At 36.7% G+C, this 22,143-nt stretch overlaps 2 protein-coding genes across 2 annotated transcripts; both read left to right on the plus strand.

Annotated features, from left to right (window-relative positions):
• The first annotated feature begins 4,848 nt into the window (after positions 1–4,848).
• On the plus strand, positions 4,849–9,675 carry LOC100377010 (failed axon connections homolog). The gene is made up of 6 exons (XM_002731531.3): positions 4,849–5,010; positions 5,515–5,647; positions 6,653–6,849; positions 7,032–7,237; positions 9,275–9,391; positions 9,496–9,675. The coding sequence occupies exons 1-6, from the start codon at positions 4,856–4,858 to the stop codon at positions 9,639–9,641; spliced, it is 954 nt and encodes a 317-aa protein (XP_002731577.1). The 5' UTR covers positions 4,849–4,855; the 3' UTR covers positions 9,642–9,675.
• Positions 9,676–12,670: 2,995 nt separating this feature from the next.
• On the plus strand, positions 12,671–20,181 carry LOC100375803 (failed axon connections homolog). The gene is made up of 6 exons (XM_085507399.1): positions 12,671–12,849; positions 15,231–15,363; positions 16,696–16,892; positions 18,301–18,506; positions 19,509–19,619; positions 19,977–20,181. Exons 1-6 carry the CDS (start codon positions 12,761–12,763, stop codon positions 20,111–20,113), a joined length of 873 nt encoding a protein of 290 aa, XP_085363525.1. The 5' UTR covers positions 12,671–12,760; the 3' UTR covers positions 20,114–20,181.
• Positions 20,182–22,143: the final 1,962 nt, after the last annotated feature.

Below are 22,143 nucleotides of genomic sequence, written 5' to 3' on the forward strand. Positions count from 1 at the left end.
GGTGACTCACTGTGTACAAATGCCAAAATGTACTTTCACCCTCTTATGTGGGCCATGCCCACCGCACGTCCAAGCACACAACATAACGTTCACTGGTGACTCACTGTGTACAAATGCCAAAATGTACCTTCACCCTCTTATGTGGGCCATGCCCACCGCATGTTCAAGCACATAACATAACATTCACTGGTGACTCACTGTGTACAAATGCCAAAATGTACCTTCACCCTCTTATGTGGGCCATGCCCACCGCATGTCCAAGCTCACAACATAACATTCACTGGTGATTCACTGTGTACAAATGCCAAAATGTACTTTCACCCTCTTATGTGGGCCATGCCCACCGCACGTCCAAGCTCACAACATAACATTCACTGGTGATTCACTGTGTACAAATGCCAAAATGTACTTTCACCCTCTTATGTGGGCCATGCCCACCGCATGTCCAAGCACACAACATAACATTCACTGGTGACTCACTGTGTACAAATGCCAAAATGTACTTTCACCCTCTTATGTGGGCCATGCCCACCGCACGTCCAAGCACACAACATAACGTTCACTGGTGACTCACTGTGTACAAATGCCAAAATGTACCTTCACCCTCTTATGTGGGCCATGCCCACCGCATGTTCAAGCACACAACATAACATTCACTGGTGACTCACTGTGAACAAATGCCAAAATGTACCTTCACCCTCTTATGTGGGCCATGCCCACCGCATGTTCAAGCACACAACATAACATTCACTGGTGACTCACTGTGTACAAATGCCAAAATGTACCTTCACCCTCTTATGTGGGCCATGCCCACCGCATGTTCAAGCACACAACATAACGTTCACTGGTGACTCACTGTGTACAAATGCCAAAATGTACCTTCACCCTCTTATGTGGGCCATGCCCACCGCATGTTCAAGCACACAACATAACGTTCACTGGTGACTCACTGTGTACAAATGCCAAAATGTACTTTCACCCTCTTATGTGGGTCATGCCCACCGCATGTCCAAGCTCACAACATAACATTCACTGGTGACTCACTGTGTACAAATGCCAAAATGTACCTTCACCCTCTTATGTGGGCCATGCCCACCGCACGTCCAAGCACACAACATAACGTTCACTGGTGACTCACTGTGTACAAATGCCAAAATGTGCTTTTACCCTCTTATGTGGGCCATGCCCACCGCATGTCCAAGCACACAACATAACGTTCACTGGTGACTCACTGTGTACAAATGCCAAAATGTACCTTCACCCTCTTATGTGGGCCATGCCCACCGCATGTCCAAGCACACAACATAACGTTCACTGGTGACTCACTGTGTACAAATGCCAAAATGTACCTTCACCCTCTTATGTGGGCCATGCCCACCGCATGTCCAAGCTCACAACATAACATTCACTGGTGACTCACTGTGTACAAATGCCAAAATGTACCTTCACCCTCTTATGTGGGCCATGCCCACCGCATGTTCAAGCACACAACATAACGTTCACTGGTGACTCACTGTGTACAAATGCCAAAATGTACTTTCACCCTCCTATGTGGGCCATGCCCACCGCACGTCCAAGCACACAACATAACGTTCACTGGTGACTCACTGTGTACAAATGCCAAAATGTGCTTTTACCCTCTTATGTGGGCCATGCCCACCGCACGTCCAAGCACACAACATAACATTCACTGGTGACTCACTGTGTACAAATGCCAAAATGTGCTTTTACCCTCTTATGTGGGCCATGCCCACCGCACGTCCAAGCACACAACATAACGTTCACTGGTGACTCACTGTGTACAAATGCCAAAATGTGCTTTTACCCTCTTATGTGGGCCATGCCCACCGCACGTCCAAGCACACAACATAACATTCACTGGTGACTCACTGTGTACAAATGCCAAAATGTACTTTCACCCTCTTATGTGGGCCATGCCCACCGCACGTCCAAGCACACAACATAACATTCACTGGTGACTCACTGTGTACAAATGCCAAAATTTACTTTCACCCTCTTATGTGGGCCATGCCCACCGCATGTTCAAGCACACAACATAACGTTCACTGGTGACTCACTGTGTACAAATGCCAAAATGTACTTTCACCCTCTTATGTGGGCCATGCCCACCGCACGTCCAAGCACACAACATAACATTCACTGGTGACTCACTGTGTACAAATGCCAAAATGTACTTTCACCCTCTTATGTGGGCCATGCCCACCGCACGTCCAAGCACACAACATAACATTCACTGGTGACTCACTGTGTACAAATGCCAAAATTTACTTTCACCCTCTTATGTGGGCCATGCCCACCGCATGTTCAAGCACACAACATAACGTTCACTGGTGACTCACTGTGTACAAATGCCAAAATGTACTTTCACCCTCTTATGTGGGCCATGCCCACCGCACGTCCAAGCACACAACATAACATTCACTGGTGACTCACTGTGTACAAATGCCAAAATTTACTTTCACCCTCTTATGTGGGCCATGCCCACCGCATGTTCAAGCACACAACATAACGTTCACTGGTGACTCACTGTGTACAAATGCCACGAGATATTATTACATAGACACGTCCACACAAAGATGCAAAGGACACGTTCTAATGAATTATATAAACTTGTATTTTTCACAACGATATGCATTATACATGTATGTTGAAATCAACCAAACATAAATAAACAAGATGATAACTATGCTAGCTGACAATGTAATGCAATAAGTATAGATCAAAATCATGGCTCGTTAAATTCTCTCAGAATAGTTCAGTTCGTTACACTAAACTAGATCTAAGTTATATAAAAGCTGTGTGTATTTGACACATGTTACAGAAATCAAAATATATATATATCAACAAATTGACAATGATTGTCTATGTTCTCTGATGTCTAGGTGAGTAGTGTAACCAGAATTTTTGGATTTCTATTTCTTAGAAGCCCTTATTTGGCAACAAATAGAGTTTAGTATTAAACATTCTATACTTGGAAGACGTTTGTGAGAGTATAGTCTGGATCTTGCTTACTACTACCCCAGCCCACCCTCTCCTGACTCAGAGATGAAAACAGGTTTATTAGAGCACTGGCTATTACCAGCATCTCGAGAAAAGCAGCAACACAAACCATTACGGTTGAACAATAAGCAAGCTGCTGCCTACAGGCTTCTTTCAATTAGAGGAGAGCATATTAGGTCACCCAGCGGACAGAGTTTCATCTTTGAGGCAGACCTTGAGTGCCAACAGCATATAGTGGTTCAGACAGAGCATATGTTGGGTTATCAGTGTGACCAAAAACCTAGTCCTAATCTCTGTGACAAAGAACAGTGTGTGCTTCATTACCACAATCTGCAGTTGAAAAAATAAATAAATCACTGACTCTGAAATTCGAGCAGAGGCCTTACATGAAGCCCTACATCAGAATGAACAAGCAAAACAGGGCAACAAATGATGATCCCAGTTTTAGATGAGACTACGGAAAATCTCTGCTAAGTACATCACTTATACTGTGCCACCTGTTTTTTTTTACCCATTCCTATGTTACCTGGATAATTGAATAAGTCGTTGGTTTCAACAAAAATCGCCATACATGTATTTGCGAATTCGCACCTGCTAAATTTACTAGTACCCAAACTGTATCAGTCCCATTGGGGATTTAACAATAATGACCGATGTTAATAGACAGTTTGTCACAATCCTTGAGCAAACAATCCAAGCCATTCATTTCCAAATCAGCTAGCTACAAACTAATCTCAAAACAACTTACTAAAGCAAAATTAGCCCACACGCAGTGATGCATGTTCGCCGATATTTAAGAATCAAAAGTATTCACAATACTGTGCAATTTTAGAAAAAATAATAAAATACAAAACTAGGCAGAACATCGGGGTATTTTACAGTGAACTACACAGAGACTACAACATGACGAGTGGCTTAGTCTCTTTAAAATCTTCTTTCATCCAGTCTCCAACATAAACTCTTACAATATATATATATCACACAACGCAAAGTTTCGATTGATTAGGCAAATAACGAGACATGGACCCACAGCTACATGTTGCAGTGCAAAACCATAGTTATGACACCAAATGAATGAGTTACCATGTTGTATCAAGGGGGAGTTATCCTCATTAACAACTCGCTAATATTAAGAAAATTATTATTCATAACTAAAAATATGTACAAATATGTGAAGCCTGTGCTGTACACAAATTGTTATTAGTTTCGTTTCTGACACGATAGGACGGAATGGCATGGAAATGATACACGATACCAAGAAGTTCGTATCATCGATAACATAACTTTATTTTCAAGTACAATATATAGATAAAACATGAATATTGATTAGCACTGACAGTTGATGTGCACCAATAAGAACTAAGAAAGAATAGCCAATGGGATTCAGTGTAACAAAATGGATTATTATATGGGTGGAGCCATAAGTTGGTCCACGTGACTCCGAACAAAGCCATGTCAGCGAGTACCATATACATAAGATTCAATTTATTACACATATAAACCAATTAACAAAACGAGTAAATATTGTTGGATGATAATTTGGCTACTTTGCATATCATGTACGTCATTGTACCCATGTCATTGAGGGTATCAACTTGAAGAACGTAAGCGACAGGTCAAATTTAGGGATCAATTATTTGAAATCATGGGGATGACTGGAAGAGAGAGAAAGAAAACAAATTGTTGGCACGATTGAAGAAAAATAAAACTGTACAGGCAAGACACCGCAAAAAAATGCACCGGCCACCCCCATGATTTCAAATGGGTGACTCCTTATGTGTTTTCCCATGATGCCTTGCTCTACCTGAAATAGGGTCAACCATGGAACAGTTGCATGAGTCATCTGAATGTCACGCTCTGTTCATTAGCTTTCTGTAACCGGCGTTGGGTAGACACCATGATAAGTGTTTTAAGTGAAAATTGTTGGGCAATCGCAGGTGGTGTGGCGACCACCGCATTGGCCGTGCTTGTAGTTAATCGAATATTACGGTGAGTACCGCGTACTTCTTGATATATATCACTGTCATCAACAACTCGAATGACCGTGCCCCGGACGACAGTGTAAATATTGCAAATTCAAACAAGGGGTGTACTGACTCGGTACAACGCTAAGCTTCATACGAGTATAGAACTATTAGATGTTAGACGCTGTATGGGGAATCTGCTGCGTTTGGATTTCGTCTATCGTCTTGTTACGATCAGTCAACCGGTAGTCAATTATTAGGTGTCTAAAGGGCATCCCCTAATGTACAAGTTAAATGACGTAATTATTGTATTGCATTATGGGTATAAATAACGATTAACTATATTGATATTATATTATTATTAGTTTAAATACCAGAGTATATTGGCCCAATACTTTCATGCTGTCCATGATGAACATATTCCAGGTTTCTGCATTGGAATTTAACCGTCGTCTATAATTGCTTGTTTACTTACTCTTGGATATTCACTTTTATGTAGCTTCCTCACCACAACACTCTCTTCTTTCAGAAAACCCAAGATCGTATACCCAAGAGATATAGTGATCTTGCACCTGACTGGTAGAAGTAGATTTGCACCCAGTCTGTCGCCTTTCCCGTTGAAGTTAGAAACATATTTACGATTTGCCAAAATACCATACAAGGTCAGTGATCATTTTGGTATTATGTGAATCATTGTCGCCACCAATGATTTAAATGTATATATGTATGTTATCTATGTCATTTAAACATGTAACTGTAAATATATGAGGATGATCGGATGTATATTATTAAAATGAATTTGCTTATAGCCACTTACGGCTAATCAGACGGAACTGCTTTAACAACTGCGGAATTCTATAGAATCTTGAAATGTTGTCGTCATTGTGTTAGATTAATTAATCGAGTCACACTGTATGTATGTATAATAAAATTGTTTTAAAGAGTGAATTATCATAGAACAGAAATTATAAACAGTTTTGTCGCAGTTATAAAAATCGTGGTTTGATATATGGACATTCAACTAGAGAATAGGGTCACTCAATGAAATGTCATCGACCAGGCACTCATCAACAATACAATCACATTATGCACATTATCAAAGGTCACTATTAGCTCAACTGCGCATGGGCATTTTGCCTCTCCGTATTGAGACTGGGCGATTTGGACACGAGCCTGTAAGTGAACGAATCTGTAAATTTTGTGATGCAAACGTTGTTGAGGACGAAATGCATTTTTTTGTTTGACTGACAGCAATACAATGAATTGAGGCATGAGTATCTAGATTCAATTCTTAATGAAATAACTGGAATATCACGGGAACAAATACTGGTTCGTTTATTTTCAGGGCCAATAAGAAAACTTGCTCTTTTTATAGAAAAGGCTTTTTACAAAAGAAGAAATTTGTTGTACGTCTGAATGAACTACACAATTGTATTGTTGATATATTATTTCAAGCTCTCTTTCACTTTCATAACCTTTATTTGTAAATGCAATCGTTATTATTTAAGGTGACTTATAAGTCCACTGGGCTGGGCAGTTCTCTGAGCTGCAGGTCACTATAATAAATTACTTACTTACTTACTTACTATGCGCTGATAGTTTAAGATGACCAGAACTTACAGGTGTACATGAACCTCATTTATTTATTTATTATTATTTTTTTTCAGAGTGTTTTTAGTATGAAGATGTCACCCAAAGGTAAAACACCATGGATTGAATACAATGGAGAAATACTATCGGATTCAAGTTTTATTATTGAATTTCTGAACAAAGAGTTCAAAGTTGATCTCAACACTCATCTCAGTCCTTCAGACAGGGCAGTAGCAAGAGCTTTTCAGAAAATGACAGAAGAAAATCTGTACTGGTAAGGCAATCAACATTGTTTTATCATGTAATTCAAGACAATCTGAAATAATAACCAGAACAGAATTTGTAATAAAAAGATTGTAATGCAAGCTGTTCAGAACATCCAATGTTACTCTGCTGTAATTGAAAGTCTTATTTCACCGTCGTAATATAATGCAATCCATTTCAATTTCGCTTCAGGACCCTAGTGTATTCAAGATGGGTGGCTGATAACCAACAACGACTGAAACCATTTCTTAAAAACAGTTTCGTGATTTCAATACTTATGAAGATGATTCGACGTTCCGTGAAGAAATCTCTGTATGCTCAAGGTATAGGCAGACACACGGAAGATGAAATATACAGTATTGCTGATAAAGACCTCAGAGCATTGTCTACGTTCTTAGGTGCGTATCAGATGTATTTTATTATTTTTTCTAAAATTGCACAGTATTGTGAATACTTTTGATTCTTAAATATCGGCGAACATGCATCACTGCGTGTGGGCTAATTTTGCTTCAGTAAGTTGTTTTGAGATTAGTTTGTAGCTAGCTGATTTGGAAATGAATGGCTTGGATTGTTTGCTCAAGGATTGTGACAAACTGTCTATTAACAAGCTGAATAATTTAGGCGAGAAATTCTGGTGGTAAAAAGATTAATGGCCATCTGCCTATCAGATTTCTGGTAAGAAAGAAGTTGTGCGTCCAGATCTATCGCACTAAGACGACGTCATGAAACGATGTCTGGTACGATAATATATGAGCTACACAAAACGTGCATGGTGAGGGACCGGTATAGTTACAGAATTGGAGGTGTGTGTAAAGCCTCAGTAGGTGCAATCCGCTTTTGTTAGTCCCCGTTCGGACGGAGTCCGAAAACGGGGACTTATGTTTTGCCCTGTGTGCGTCCGTCCGTCCGTCCGTCCGTGCGTCCGTGCGTCCGTGATCACCTGTATCTCGAACATGCATGGACCGATTATGTTCAAACTTCACTCATACATCACACATTATATGGGACATATGCACATGCATTTTTTTCATGATCCGATTAACGATAGCCGAATAGCGGCCATTTTAAGGCCGAAAATGCATTGAAATCGCACATTTTCACCATTCCGGACCCAGATCTCAGTTATGCATGGACGGATTTCATTCAAATTTGGTACATACATTAAACATAATAGGACTTTGATGCACGTCATTTTTTTTTTCAAATCAAGTTCGAAATGGCCGACTGGCGGCCATTTTGTTTTAAAGAATTCAGTTCTGGATCCGTATCCGAGACATGTCTGGATTGATCAAGTTCAAACTTCACACACACAAGGTACATCATGTCACAAATATGTATGTGCATTTGTTTCATGATCCCATTAACGATAGCCAAATGGCGGCCGCTTTAAGGCCGAAAATGCATTGAAATCGCACATTTTCACCATTCCGAACCCGGATCTCAGTTATACATGGACGGATTTCGTTCAAATTCGGTACTTACATTAAACATAATAGGACCTTGATGCACGTCATTTTTTTTTCGGATCAAGTTCGAAATGGCTGACTGGCGGCCATTTTCTTAAAGAATTCAGTTCTGGATCCGTATCCAAGACATGTCTGGATTGATCAAGTTCAAACTTCACACACACATCATGTCACAAATAGATATGTGCATTTGTTTCATGATCCGCTTAACAATAGCTGAATGATGGCCATTTTAAGACCGAAAATGCATTAAAATCACGTATTTTCACAATTCCGGAACCAGATCTCAGTCATGCATGGATGGATTTTGTTCAGATTTAGTACAATGTGTTGTACATATGCAGGTGCATTTCGGTCATGATCTGCTTTGAATGTATATGTCACTCAAATATGAACGGAACGGGGACGTGTCATTGACAATGACTTGTTGTTCTGGGGATGTGCGTTTGAACTGATGGCTTAAAAATACCTTCTTTCACGTCAAAGTTCGACTCCCCTGGTCATGTTGTATTATGTATGTTACGTATTGATGAAATATTTATATTCAGTTTCAAACTTCGTTACAGAATGTGATCAAGTTTGACGTGGGTAAAACGTCTTGGCAAAATAATTAGACGAGGAACAATGCAATATGTCTATGCATGACACATCCTGGTACTTTGTGAGGGTACTTTTGACTTATGGAGTTACGTCCATTTTTGCAAGTCGCAAAGTCTAATTATGTTTGCATTTTCACAGGGTTTTATTGCGAAATTCTCAAGTGTTAGTGAATGGGTAACCCAATTATGTACCCGGATGTGTGACCTTCTGAAGTACTTATTTTGTGTAAAACTGTTCAGAATATCTGATTTTCTATATCAGTGAAAATAAGATAAGAATCCCAAGAATACATCCTAATATATAATAATAATAATAATAATAATAATAATAACCAGGTAATTTTAACACATACATTACGTTTATTGGCAGGTGATAAAGCATTTATGTTCGGTGATCAGCCATGTGAAGAAGACTGTGCCATTTTTGGCATGTTGGCGCAGTTAGTGTGGTGCCTGCCGGATTCTGTGCAAGAGGATCTTTCGAAAGGTAATTTAAATTGCATGTAACATACTTTGCTATTATTTCTATGATTTTATAATTCAAATATTAATGTAGTTGACTCATTTTCAACTTCCTTCATTTCTGGTTAGGAGACTGCAAGAATTTACAAGAATATTGCTACAGAATGAAAGAAAGATTCTGGCCGGATTGGGAGCAGTGCATCACGGGAGAAGATCGTGGCTTTTGTGGATACCCGCCAAACGATCCTACTTTGTTTAAAAGAATAGAAAAATAGTTGCCCTGAATAAAATACTGTATCTTTGAGGATGTTTTTTGGAGTAATAACCTGCGTAAGACGAACACCTACTAAGTAATAACCTGCGTAAGATGAACACCTACTAGAATATGTAATAATCTGCGTACGATGAACCCCTACTAGAGTATGTAATAACCTGTGTATGACGAACCCCTACTAGAGTATGTAATAACTGTGTATGATGAACCCCTACTAGAAAATGTAATAACCTGCGTAAGACGAACACATACTAAGTAATAACCTGCGTAAGATGAACACCTACTAGAATATGTAATAACCTGCGTACGATGAACCCCTACTAGAGTATGTAATAACTGTGTATGACGAACCCCTACTAGAGTATGTAATAACCTGCGTACGATGAACCCCTACTAGAAAATGTAATAACCTGTGTATGACGAACACCTACTATGTAATAACTGTGTATGACGAACACCTACTATGTAATAACCTACGTACGACGTAGAACACCTACTATGGAATAACCTGCGTACGACAAACACTCACCATGTAATAACCAGTGTACAACGAACCATATTATGTAACAACCTGCGTACGACGAACCCCAACCATGCAATAATATATAACATCTTGAATTAACAATGCAACACAAAGGCCAGTATTTCCCTAAATGCATATTTGTTTGCATTATTGATTACAAAACATAAATTTAAATAAAATAAAATAAAATAAGAATAATATACAGAAATACAAATGAATACGTCACTCGTTCTATCTTATTTCCATAATTGACTGACGAGTATTAACATGCATATGTTAGATTGATTTGTTGCCAAAGATATATAACCAGAAACTATATGGTGGTCGTATTAGTATTTCTATTTTTTCCAATTGTCAGTTAAAATCAAATTTGTGCTTGCACGTGGAAATCTGTAATTTGTTATGATTAAAACATTAAAAAAGTAAATAACGCATATGGATTTATAAATACCACAGAATCTCTCATAGTCAGTTTAACACACGTGACGCGTTGAAGGCAAGCGCACATGGTCACTCGGCTAAAGAATGGTGAACATATGATTTACAGAACAATTACTGTATAAAGGGTAATTATTCACTGGGTTTTAATTTTGCTTATTTCGCTGACTGAAAAATGCGCTAAATTAAAACCCAGTGAATATGTAAAATTTAGCATAGAACACATTGTCTAAATGATAAAACGGTGAATTTAAAACCCACTGAATATGCCTGAAATGGTAAATCAGCGAAATTTAAACCCAGTGAAAATTTTACAGTAGGATAGAAATATAGTAAATTAACAGACTGATATTGCGATGATGACTTTACTAACCATTCAATGAAAAAAAAATGGTTTAAACAAGTTTCTGACAAAATATGACAAAAATGTACAACCACGTGGTCCTGGCAAGGAAATTCACTGGAGTTATCGACAACGTCGGATTTAAATTTAACAAAATGTGTGGTTTATAAAATCAAAACATCTATGGTTATTGCAATGTCCTCCTTATATATAATACTCTATGAGGCATAACTGATCTGTATGCCCGAAAAACAGAACAATTCAAGTTGTGTGATGCTTAATGTTGAGGAATATTGGAATGTGTTACAGTTGTATGGAAAACTAGTGTGGTTGACATAATGGTGTAAATATGCAAGGGCGTTTTTTTTTTAAAGCGGGGGAGTCTGCAACTGCGTATGCGTCAGATGGGCCTTTGCGTTTTTAGCTTGCGTTATCATCGCTTGGAACAATTCCCGTGCGTACGCTGGTGACAACCCTCCTGCTTTAAACTTCAAATGTTCAATTCAAATTTTGTCCAACTAAGCAAAGAAAGAAAAACTATATTTACTTTAATTGCATTTTTTAAACCTAGCTTTGGATGATTACAGAGCACACCATGGACACTACGATAACGACTTTCCGTTTTCGACATTGTGAAATTCTTTTGTTTTTATGCAGAAAAATACAGTATTGTTCATACATGAGTTGTTGAACACATTACATAGTTTTTAATTTCATTCAGCTTTTCTCAGTCACCGTTCAAGGCAAATAAAACGCAAAAATATAGAGAACATAGCAAAATATCTTGTTTCTGTAATATTCTTGTGTTATCGATAGTTATGAACATTAGTATTTATGGGTGTATAGGGAATGCATTTCGTTATGAATTATTTTTAATATAAATTTCTGGATTATCTTGTCAAAATCAGTTTGTTTTTTCAGGTAAGGCTTTATCGTAGTGTTCATGTTTTATATAGACCCGGTTCCGCCATCTAGCCAATCGTGCACTACTGTGACTGCCTGACCGGACACATTGCATACGTTTATAAATGAAGAGAAACACCAATGTGAAAGTAAAAGTTTCGCTGCTATCGGCCCTGAAATATGCCCTTTCACTTTTGCTTATCTCCCATGCACTCAATTAAAACCCAGTTAATATTTATGTTTAACAATAAAATGTAATGTTAAACTCGCTTGATATCTTTGCAACCTCAAATCCGCTAAAATTAACCCCAGCCTGAGGGAATATATTTCCTATTATGATTGACATTCCGTAGTATTATAATTGTATACAGTTTACAATTTTATCCCACTAATCCAATTCCTATTATATTTGACTTATGCATTTAGTGTATCATATTATTCGAGTGAACTGAAGGCACGTACAGTACGAAGATTTCTGAAATAAATGTGAGCGGAAAAAAATAAAATTGACAAGGATATGAAATACACTCACATGTTTTGCATTTTTACTGAAATCTTATTCTTATACTAGCATAATATGATTTGTAGGGTCGGGAAAAAGTTTTTATATCCTTTATTGTGTTGTTGCAAGCGAACTGGCCTCCAAGCCGGTTTTTTGGTACACGTGTGAACACTGTAAATGTTGTACTCGTTACTCGTTAGTTTAGTTTATACATTTATTTATTCAGCCGTAAATAGTAATATGGAGCATCCTTCTTTAGCCCACTCCCCTGTCACAAAAATGAACACTCCCTCAATATATAGGTTCCGGTTGTTTGGTATAGAAGCATGGAGGGTATGTACAGGGTATAGAGCCATATAGCGTGCATTCGACACAAATTTGTTACCACGTAAAGACAAACCGTCATATAGCATGGCTGCAATAAACCCTCAGTCCTCAAGCTCGGCGGGTGCGACTACAACCGCAGACACTGTACCAGTTGTCGAAAAACGGCTGTTCAGGTGAGTCACGTACAAGCTCAAGGGCGCGTTCGTCAACAGTAACTTGTATATCTGTGTATGTTGTGTTGACGATGATATCCAATCTACCTGTGCACATATAGTGAACATTATTGTTATTTTCAGTGTGCACGTTTTTTTCAGAAATAATCTCTGGCCTATACTAAATTATGATAGGATCGTCAATGTTACCATGGATACCTCCACACAGTGTCAATATCTGTATTGATCATAGCGAAAAATGCTTTGTCATGCTTGTTTAGTAGCCAAGCAATGTAAGACTTCTTTTCTTAGCTTTAATAAAGCAGTGGGGTCTTTTTAAAGGATGTTATCTTCACAATTCGCACAGGGAAAGGAATTTCCAATTCTCGAATAAAATAATTCCCAAGAACACAAGCGATATAACTGAAATTGAAGAAGGGCGTTGAACTGTGATTTTACTTGGCCCATTGTTATCAGCGGGTCACAACACTGACCCCAAAAAGTACATCAGTAAGGTCACTACAAAATTACAACTATAAAAGTTAAAGACAAAACTAAATAAATAAATAAAACACTTATTAAAATTAATGATAAAAAAAAACTGCAAAGGTTAAAGGCAAATACACAAAAGTATACGTAAAAAATAATGGTAATAATAAAATCTGAAATAAATACATAGGAATGAGTACTTTGTACATATGTCAATGTTTGGAAGGGGACTTCTAGCCTTCCCAGATAGTAGCCGGCATATTTGGAGTGGTGATGGGGGTTCTAGGGGCGATTATGTGTTTGGTGCACAGGGTAGTTAGGTAAATATTGTTCTGTCTTGGTATGTTCAGTCGTAATAAGTCCGTTTCTCTGTATAATTTATCTTGTACAAGTTTTGCTTGTGCTATATTTGTACGTCTATGTTTTAGTCGCTGGCATATGCCCTACTGTGCTCGTTCTCCCACTAGAGTCAGGAGGTGGGTCGACACAATCTGTATTACAGATTAATTTGCCCAATAAATCGAAAAATTCTAAAAATCTATATTTTTAATAAATTTTTATCATTTTCCTGTCTTAGAAAACACACACTTTTTTAACCGACAAAAACAGATAACTGGTATTTAATATATATATATATATATATATATATATATATATATATATATATATATATATATATATATATATATATATATATATATATATATATATATATATATATATATATATATATATATATTGTATTTTAGAGCAACGTAAACGTGACAGAGCAAGCTCTGCTGTTCTATAACATATTAGTAGTCAAGTAATTCATTCACATAAAATAAAATACAGCATACCCACGGGAAAGTAGACTATTTCTGGTTGTTCAATATATGCTTATTTAACTTCAATCATCGATATTGTTCAATTAAAATAAAATAAAATCAATCAGGAAAAACGTTGTTAAGAAGAAGTTAATATACTTTTTATTAAAATAACGGCACATTGAACAGCAACAAATATATATTATGTAAATGAATAAATTAGATACAGTCAATTGTGGGAACATAATCGTCTAATTACAAGATACTTTTTCACGGGAACCGAGAATTTATGTTGAATGATAGATTACTTGATTACTATATAAACAAAAACAATTAATTAATGAGACGAAAATTGGCCGAAAGTTAATGTAAGGAAAGGCAATTTTAAGATAACATTATTTTAATGTAAAAAGCTATTTGATTTATCCCACAATCACTTACGTATTGTAATAAACATGGCTATCTTTCAGTGATGTATACTGTCTGAGTCGTTTAATTAGTATACAGTGTAACCCAAGCATACTGTTTATGGGATCAATAATTTAATATTTACGCGTCTAAACACAAATAAAACGACGGTTCTTCATAAACAACTGCAACAAACAGCATTGAAATAATTATCTGGCTAAGATGATTCAAATTAGGTGATTTGTATGTATGGATTCAATCTAAAACTAATAAACATCTAAATAAATAATACAAACAAATGCCACTGTACTGACTGAGTAAACGTAACTTGTAGTCTCCGATCACGTGCTTCACGTAAACAATCATGTTTATGTGTTCAATTGCTTCCTAGTAATCCCAGTTATCACATATGATAGAATAAGGGTGTAGGCATGCAAGCATGCAACATTTGAATTAAACCACGTGATAGAACAATACTGGAAACAGAGTACATTGCTCAAAGCTTTTTTCAGTTTTTACACAGTTTCTAAATTGTTCCAACTGAGAAGATAACAACTAAAGCACGTGTTAACATTCCCAATGAGGTGTTGTTTAAGAAGTGATCCTGCTTCTAACTTCGATAAACGGGTGTATATTACTGTATTGTTTCACTTCAACATGACAATACTCCATATAAATTATTGGAATCTTTTCTTTCAGAAAACCAAAGATTATATACCCTAGAGATATAGTGATCTTACACCAGACTGGTAGAAGTAGATTTACACCCAGTCTATCACCTTTTCCACTAAAGTTAGAAACATATCTACGTTTCGCTAAAATACCATACAAGGTCAGTATATATAAGACATTCTGACATTATTTGGTGATCAGCTTGACATTTAAAGATGCGGTATGAAAACTTTAATTACCTGTTCATACAGACACTGTACTAGTGTTGTTTACAGCATACTCAGATGACGACTATTAGATTCACCATTTAGCACAGTACCTACGCCTTTGTAGAAAAATAGTGCCATAGGGAATGTGTCCAGATTTTATATACCAAAACAGGACGTTCACATGTTCAGCAGAAAGAAACACACACAGCCAGCCAAGATGACATGATGTTTCAATCTTTTCATTTATGTTTACAAGGTAGTGATTTTCTGCCTTATGATCAGAAGAAACACAAAAGCAAATACTATGACATATATTAGGACAGTAACAAGATGTAAAGGTTTCATATAAGTCAATGTCTAATGTGCCTTAAGTGCCAAATATGTTAAACTATCCCAGCCCAATGTCGGGTTTCAAGAATGCCAAATGTGTAATTCCAATTGTAAAAGTTTTTATACATTTTAGATACACATTTAACCATCATGTTAGTTTTCAAACTTTCTCTGTGCTATACAGATACACTTGATATTTAGATGTTTGATAAAAAAACGTGTATATGGATGTTGGCCATAACTCGTGAAAACTTGAAAACTTGTGGAAGACAGTCATTTTTCTATACAGCTATTTCTATATAATAAGAGATTTGACCAGTTTATCGTCTCATCCTACATCTACAGCCATAAAACTAGTCGGGTGTTATATACAAGCACCACCAGTTGTTGCACAAACTGATTACACATTGAGTATTAAATCACAACATTTGTCAGGCATGCCTGAGTTGATTTCATTAAAACCTGGCATGGACGTCATACATGATAGGGTACTGGTACACGCTAGTTTGACAGTTTTCGTTTCGGAAACTTATCGGGAACTAATAATTTTGGATCAGTCTGTCCATGCGTTCGTCCAGAGCCATTTTTCGAACATTTTACTCATATCTCACACAACGACCATGTATACTGCCTTACTTATGATGATCAACTGTTTTTAACCACTGTTTTTTATGTCAGCCATTCTGGTTAAAGTGTTAAAATATGTTTCTCAAAAATGCTCAGACTTTGAGTCATAATCATGGATAATGACTTATTTGGGATTAATTATTTTGAATTTAGAAGTTTTCATGGTACAATATCTGATCTATTTTTATCAACAAGATAAGCTTTTTCAACTTAAAAAATCTTCTACGGACTTCGTTATATAAGAAATCAGAAAAAAACATCGATATCTCGTAATCACGAAAAGGTTTACATGTATATGTTACTTCTGATTTGTTTGTTTATTTCAGTCTGTCCATGGTAGACAGTTATCGCCCAAAGGTAAAACACCATGGATTGAATACAATGGACAAACATTATCCGATTCCGGTTTTATTATTGAATTTTTGAACAAAGAGTTCAAAGTTGATCTCAACACTCATCTCAGCCCGTCAGACATTGCAGTAGCAAGGGCGTTTCAGAAAATGGCAGAAGAACATCTGTACTGGTAAGGCAATCAACAATGTTTTATGACGTAATTCAGGATATAATCATTTTCAGCATATTACCTCTTTTGTTTGTGTTATTTTGTTGTTCTATAACTGATAAAATAAAACTTAGCCTTTGTATTTGTAATTTCATATTCTGTTGCCAAGCTACGGTTATTTACATGCAAGGATAGACTATAGAGATGAGAGAGAGGCACAACTGCTAAATGTCTACTGTACGATGTTATTTTGCATATAATTAGGTAATAATCAACCACACATTCTTAACACACGGGTGTTTTTTTAGAATTTTCTGTCAGTTACATAAACCATACAAGTGTTGTAAAAAGTATTTTAAAATGTACATGCGGTTATTCAATTTGTATTAGAACACACAGTATTGGTCCTCACCACATACTCTGAGCTATACCAAGATATTGTTAAGAATTTTAATTTGGCAAAAGGACCCCGTACAGCACACATACTAATTTCTATTGTTGTGTATTATTTCCTATCTATGGTTTATGAAGCAAGCCACAATGGTAAAAGCAACATTCACCACAATGTGAATGTTGTGTCTAAGTTGATAATTTGGGAAGAGTTGTGTATGTGTAGTGGAAGTTTTTACATCGGTCATAATACAACAAAGGCAGTTTACAGGTACTTGGTCAAATTCATAGACAAACATTGACTGTATAGCATTTATAGTTGAGATTTGTGTGTCCAAGATAGTCACTACCAACCGCACTGATTTTGACGGCTATACGAGATTCCATACTCGCAGATTTTGCCAGTCGTAGGTGGCCCGGAAGAACTAGACTCGTGCTCAAACTATGCCATGTGTATCAGTTCTAAATATATGTCTTTAACACGGAATATTATGCTAGTTTTTACCATATGATTTTCTGTCTGTCAACCGCAACAAAAGTCGTATTGTGCTTATCAAGACGTTTAATTACTTTTACAGTGTGTTCTCGAAATTAGGGACACTTACATTTTTTGAAAAATTAATAAATTGACACAGTTTGTATAGTATTAACATTTTAACAATTATTTTAGGCGCGTCCAAACATGTATGATAAAGTTTGTTGCAGCGATGTAATTGAAATGGACAAATTAAAATTGAAATGTGTGTGTTCACAATGAACACGAAAATGAATTTGGTTTGTACCTAGCTTTGTGCCTTGGTTGATTCTCTCTCAGAACTATATGTTACGTAATTTAAATGTATTAATTTATTGCATTGATTTTATTTGCGTTATATGTATATACTGCCTTCAATGAAACTGTTTTATTTATTCAGAGTAAAACCGGGTCCAGATCTGCACAAGGAATGTCGAGATAGCACAACGCTCCCTCTAATGCCACAACTGAATCACTGTTGTTTTTGTTATCCATTAATTTATCATTTCTCCCCTTCTCGTAAAGGACTGTCACGTATATAAGGTGGGTTGCGGATGATCAAAAACGAATGAGACCATTTATAAAAAGCGGTTTCCTAACATCAATTATTCTGAAATCATTTGGAAAATCTGCCAAGAAAAATCTGTATGCACAAGGTATTGGCAGACACACGGAGGAAGAAATATACAGTATTGCTGATAAGGATCTTAGAGCTTTGTCGACGTTTTTGGGTGTGTATTTCATGGAATAGTGTTGTAAGGCGCAATAGATGTTTTGACGACTGGAATACATTTGAAGCGAGAGAGTCGTCACCTGCGCATGCGTCAAATGGCCATAACGTGTCTTGTCTACAAACAAACATCTACCCATGAGCCTTTGCGTTTTGGGCATGTGTTGTTATCGTCGCTTGGCACTCAATTCCCGCGCGTGCGCAAGTAACACTATAATTTTCAATTTAGTCCCAAGTCGGGAGGTTTAAAATATCTTGTTGGAATATAACATGTTCTAAATTTGAATTTTCTATTTGTGATGTGTACAGATGTGTGCATACATTGTCTGAAATTATCAAAAGCTAGAGTAAAATTCTGTAATATGTAGAATACACGTTTTATAATCCATAACTGTTTGTATTCTTCTAAAATATCATTAATTTAAATATCGGTGATTTCAGAATACAGAACTTATCATGTTTTCATTTCCATGTGTATATACAAAATGTATATGGCAATGATATTTAATTTATCTATCATGACCTACATGGGTATTTTGAAATATTGTGCAATCATGCCATGCGTATTGGGTATAAACAAAACTTTTCCTACGTACTATATATACTACAACGTACTATATTCATACGACACTTGAGTGAAGAAAAAAATATATATTCCTTGTGTCGGTTACTGTATTGTTCAAAATTCGTTTTTTGAATAGTTTATAATTGGGACCTATTTCAGAAACATTCCATCATATCTAAAAATGTTGTTCGGTGACCTATGCTTAAAAAATTATATGTAATGTTACATATGTATCAATTTGCACATACAAAAAAAAAAGTCAGAAGAGACAACAGCGACATTCAAAGTCCGGAACTGTTGCCTGGCACCTAACCAATTATTGTTTACACGTTGTTAGCATAGACGTCGATACATTGATACACATTTAGATAATGAGGGACTCATATTAGAACTCGCATACTTGCTAGGACATATAATGTTACATATATCTTTTAACAGGTGACAAAGCATTCATGTTTGGTGACGAACCCAGTGAAGTAGACTGTGCTATATTTGGCTTACTGGCTCAGATACTATGGAACCTGTCAAACGCGCTACCGGAAATAAAAGGTATATTTGCATATTTGTATATTTCATAAATATATTCATTTTCTTCTGGGAAGTGAGCACAAAACACGTTCCGCAAATGTTAAACTTACTACACGATATACATTGTATAATTGGTACGAATTCGGACATAATAATGAATTAAAGATGTCTAAAATACAACAATACAACAAATATGACACATCCATAAACCTAACCTATGCACTTGTCTCACTTAACTCGGCTGATCGATTTGATATTATGTCGGTTGTAGAGAATTCTTCTTCGTGTATCCCACTCCCAATAATCCAGGGCTTTTCGTGTTTTTTTTAAATACCCACACTTAATCCTATATATATAACATGTTATTTTCTTTTCCAGGGGACTGCAGTAATTTACAAGATTATTGTTACAGAATGAAAGAAAGATTCTGGCCGGATTGGGAGCAGTGCATCATGGGAGATGACCTTCGCCCATGCACCCACCCATCAACAGACCCGACTGTTTTTAAAAATTAACCAATCTGATTAAAATCTGATGTAGTGTACGGGCTTTAATTATTTTGGCTATAAACTTATTTTAATTTTATTTTTTATTACTTTTGTTATTAATGCCTTTTTATTTTATTATTTTACTTTGATTTTGATTTTTTTTAATTCCGCCCTACATACATCTGATCCGACGCCTACGTAAGTCCCGTTCAAATCTCGCGTAAGTAACAGCCAATCACAGGCCCCCTTTTATACAGGCTGTCGGTTGCTTACTTTTCAGTGTAGCGATACTCTACGGGCAATCTTTCTGTACATTATATTTTGCCCACTTGAATAAACCATTAATAGAAAATTGCTAGTATATTTTTATTTACAAAAGAAATTCCAAAGCATTTTACAATTTTTGTTATTACATTGAATATTTTGTTCATTTCCAACAAATGTGTACACTTCCTGACACATCTTCGCCAGCCAAGGTTCGTTTATTCAGTCATCGCTTCAATTTTACATCAAACACTGAGCATAATTATCTAGAATGGAAGCAAAAAAATAAGTAAATCGTAATGATTAGAACACTGTAAACATCTATAGTAAACAATGCAAATTTTAAATTGTATAACGGTCACCGGCCCACGGCATCGACGCAGAAAATTGGAGCAAAAAAATATTTCCTGATCAATTGCGATGTGTTCCAAATAAAAAATATTTTATTCCAGTCCAAATCAGCTCAATTACTTTAATAAAGAGTTATTGTATAATGTACAAAATGTTGATACATTTTGATGATTATTTACAGCTACGGCTTCAATACCGTAGACGATTTTGACCCGATCATCAACAAAACATCACCTGTCTCCAGGGCAAGCGACTGGAAAAAGACACCGGTGTTCGGTCGAACCGGTGGAAACAAAATCGTCACTCCCAGAATAACTACGCAAAATAACGATCTAAACTCGAACCATTCGAGCCACAATATAAACATAAAAAATGACTTTCGTTGCATTTGACAATGATAAACTTACCGAAAAGCCGTGTTCTTCTCGGTCGCTAACGTCGGTATAATCCGCCATTTTATGTGTGTTTGCCACCTGACTCTGCCCAGTGACGTCATCATGTGCGCTATAGAAGAAGGTCTGCGATTCGTTGACTAAAATCGTCGACAGTGGGTCTCGTTGAAATCTCGTTACATAGGCATCGGCTCAGATGTATATAATATAATATCCCAGTGAATATGAATTAATTAATTACTTAATTAATTAATTAATTAATCAATGGGATACATGTTATGCTGTGTGATCTGTAAATAAATCTGAATAAATGTTGCATATTTCGAGCACATGGACAATGCGGGAAATATCACACGTGTACGCTCAGCAGGTAGCATATACACGGTCGCATGATTTCGTTTTGTTCATGTAAATGAACTCATAATTACAAATCAAACATACACAGTTGTTGCGATTTGAGAGTGTACAGCCTGACTCCATTGAACCTGAACGAAATTATACATTGACATACAGCACATTACAATGAAATAGTATTCATAAAAGCCGCTCATTTATATGCATAACTTTAAAGGGCGACGGTCGTCGCGCCGCGTCCTGTTCGATATGGGACTCATAGCAACGTACACAATGTATTTTACAATATTTTCGTCTTCTGTTATCTTTCGTCTAATTGCTAACGAAGTAGAATCATGCATTTTATCACTATTAAAGCGGTATTAGCTGTGATTTTGAACATTTTGTGTTTAAATATAATCACATAAAGATGATTAAATCTTAGCGAAATACAGTTTTGGACTCGGACACAATGGGAACCATGGGAAATTGTTATGCACGACGCACACTATTACGAAAATTGGCACATAAAACCGTCAGTGAGAGGCCGTCTGAAATGGGCTTAGGCTTTCGAGATGGCGACGTATTTCACTTTTCTCACAGGGCGCCCCGTAAGCTATCGTCTTCAAGTTGTAGCGTAACTCCTCAGGCTGAAGTTCACTTGACAAAACTGGAATTCAATAGATGGCGCCCTCTGGAGACGCACATTTTACACCT

Source organism: Saccoglossus kowalevskii, chromosome 2 (assembly GCF_978046115.1).
Source record: "Saccoglossus kowalevskii chromosome 2, keSacKowa6.1, whole genome shotgun sequence".
Lineage (NCBI taxonomy): Eukaryota > Metazoa > Hemichordata > Enteropneusta > Harrimaniidae > Saccoglossus > Saccoglossus kowalevskii.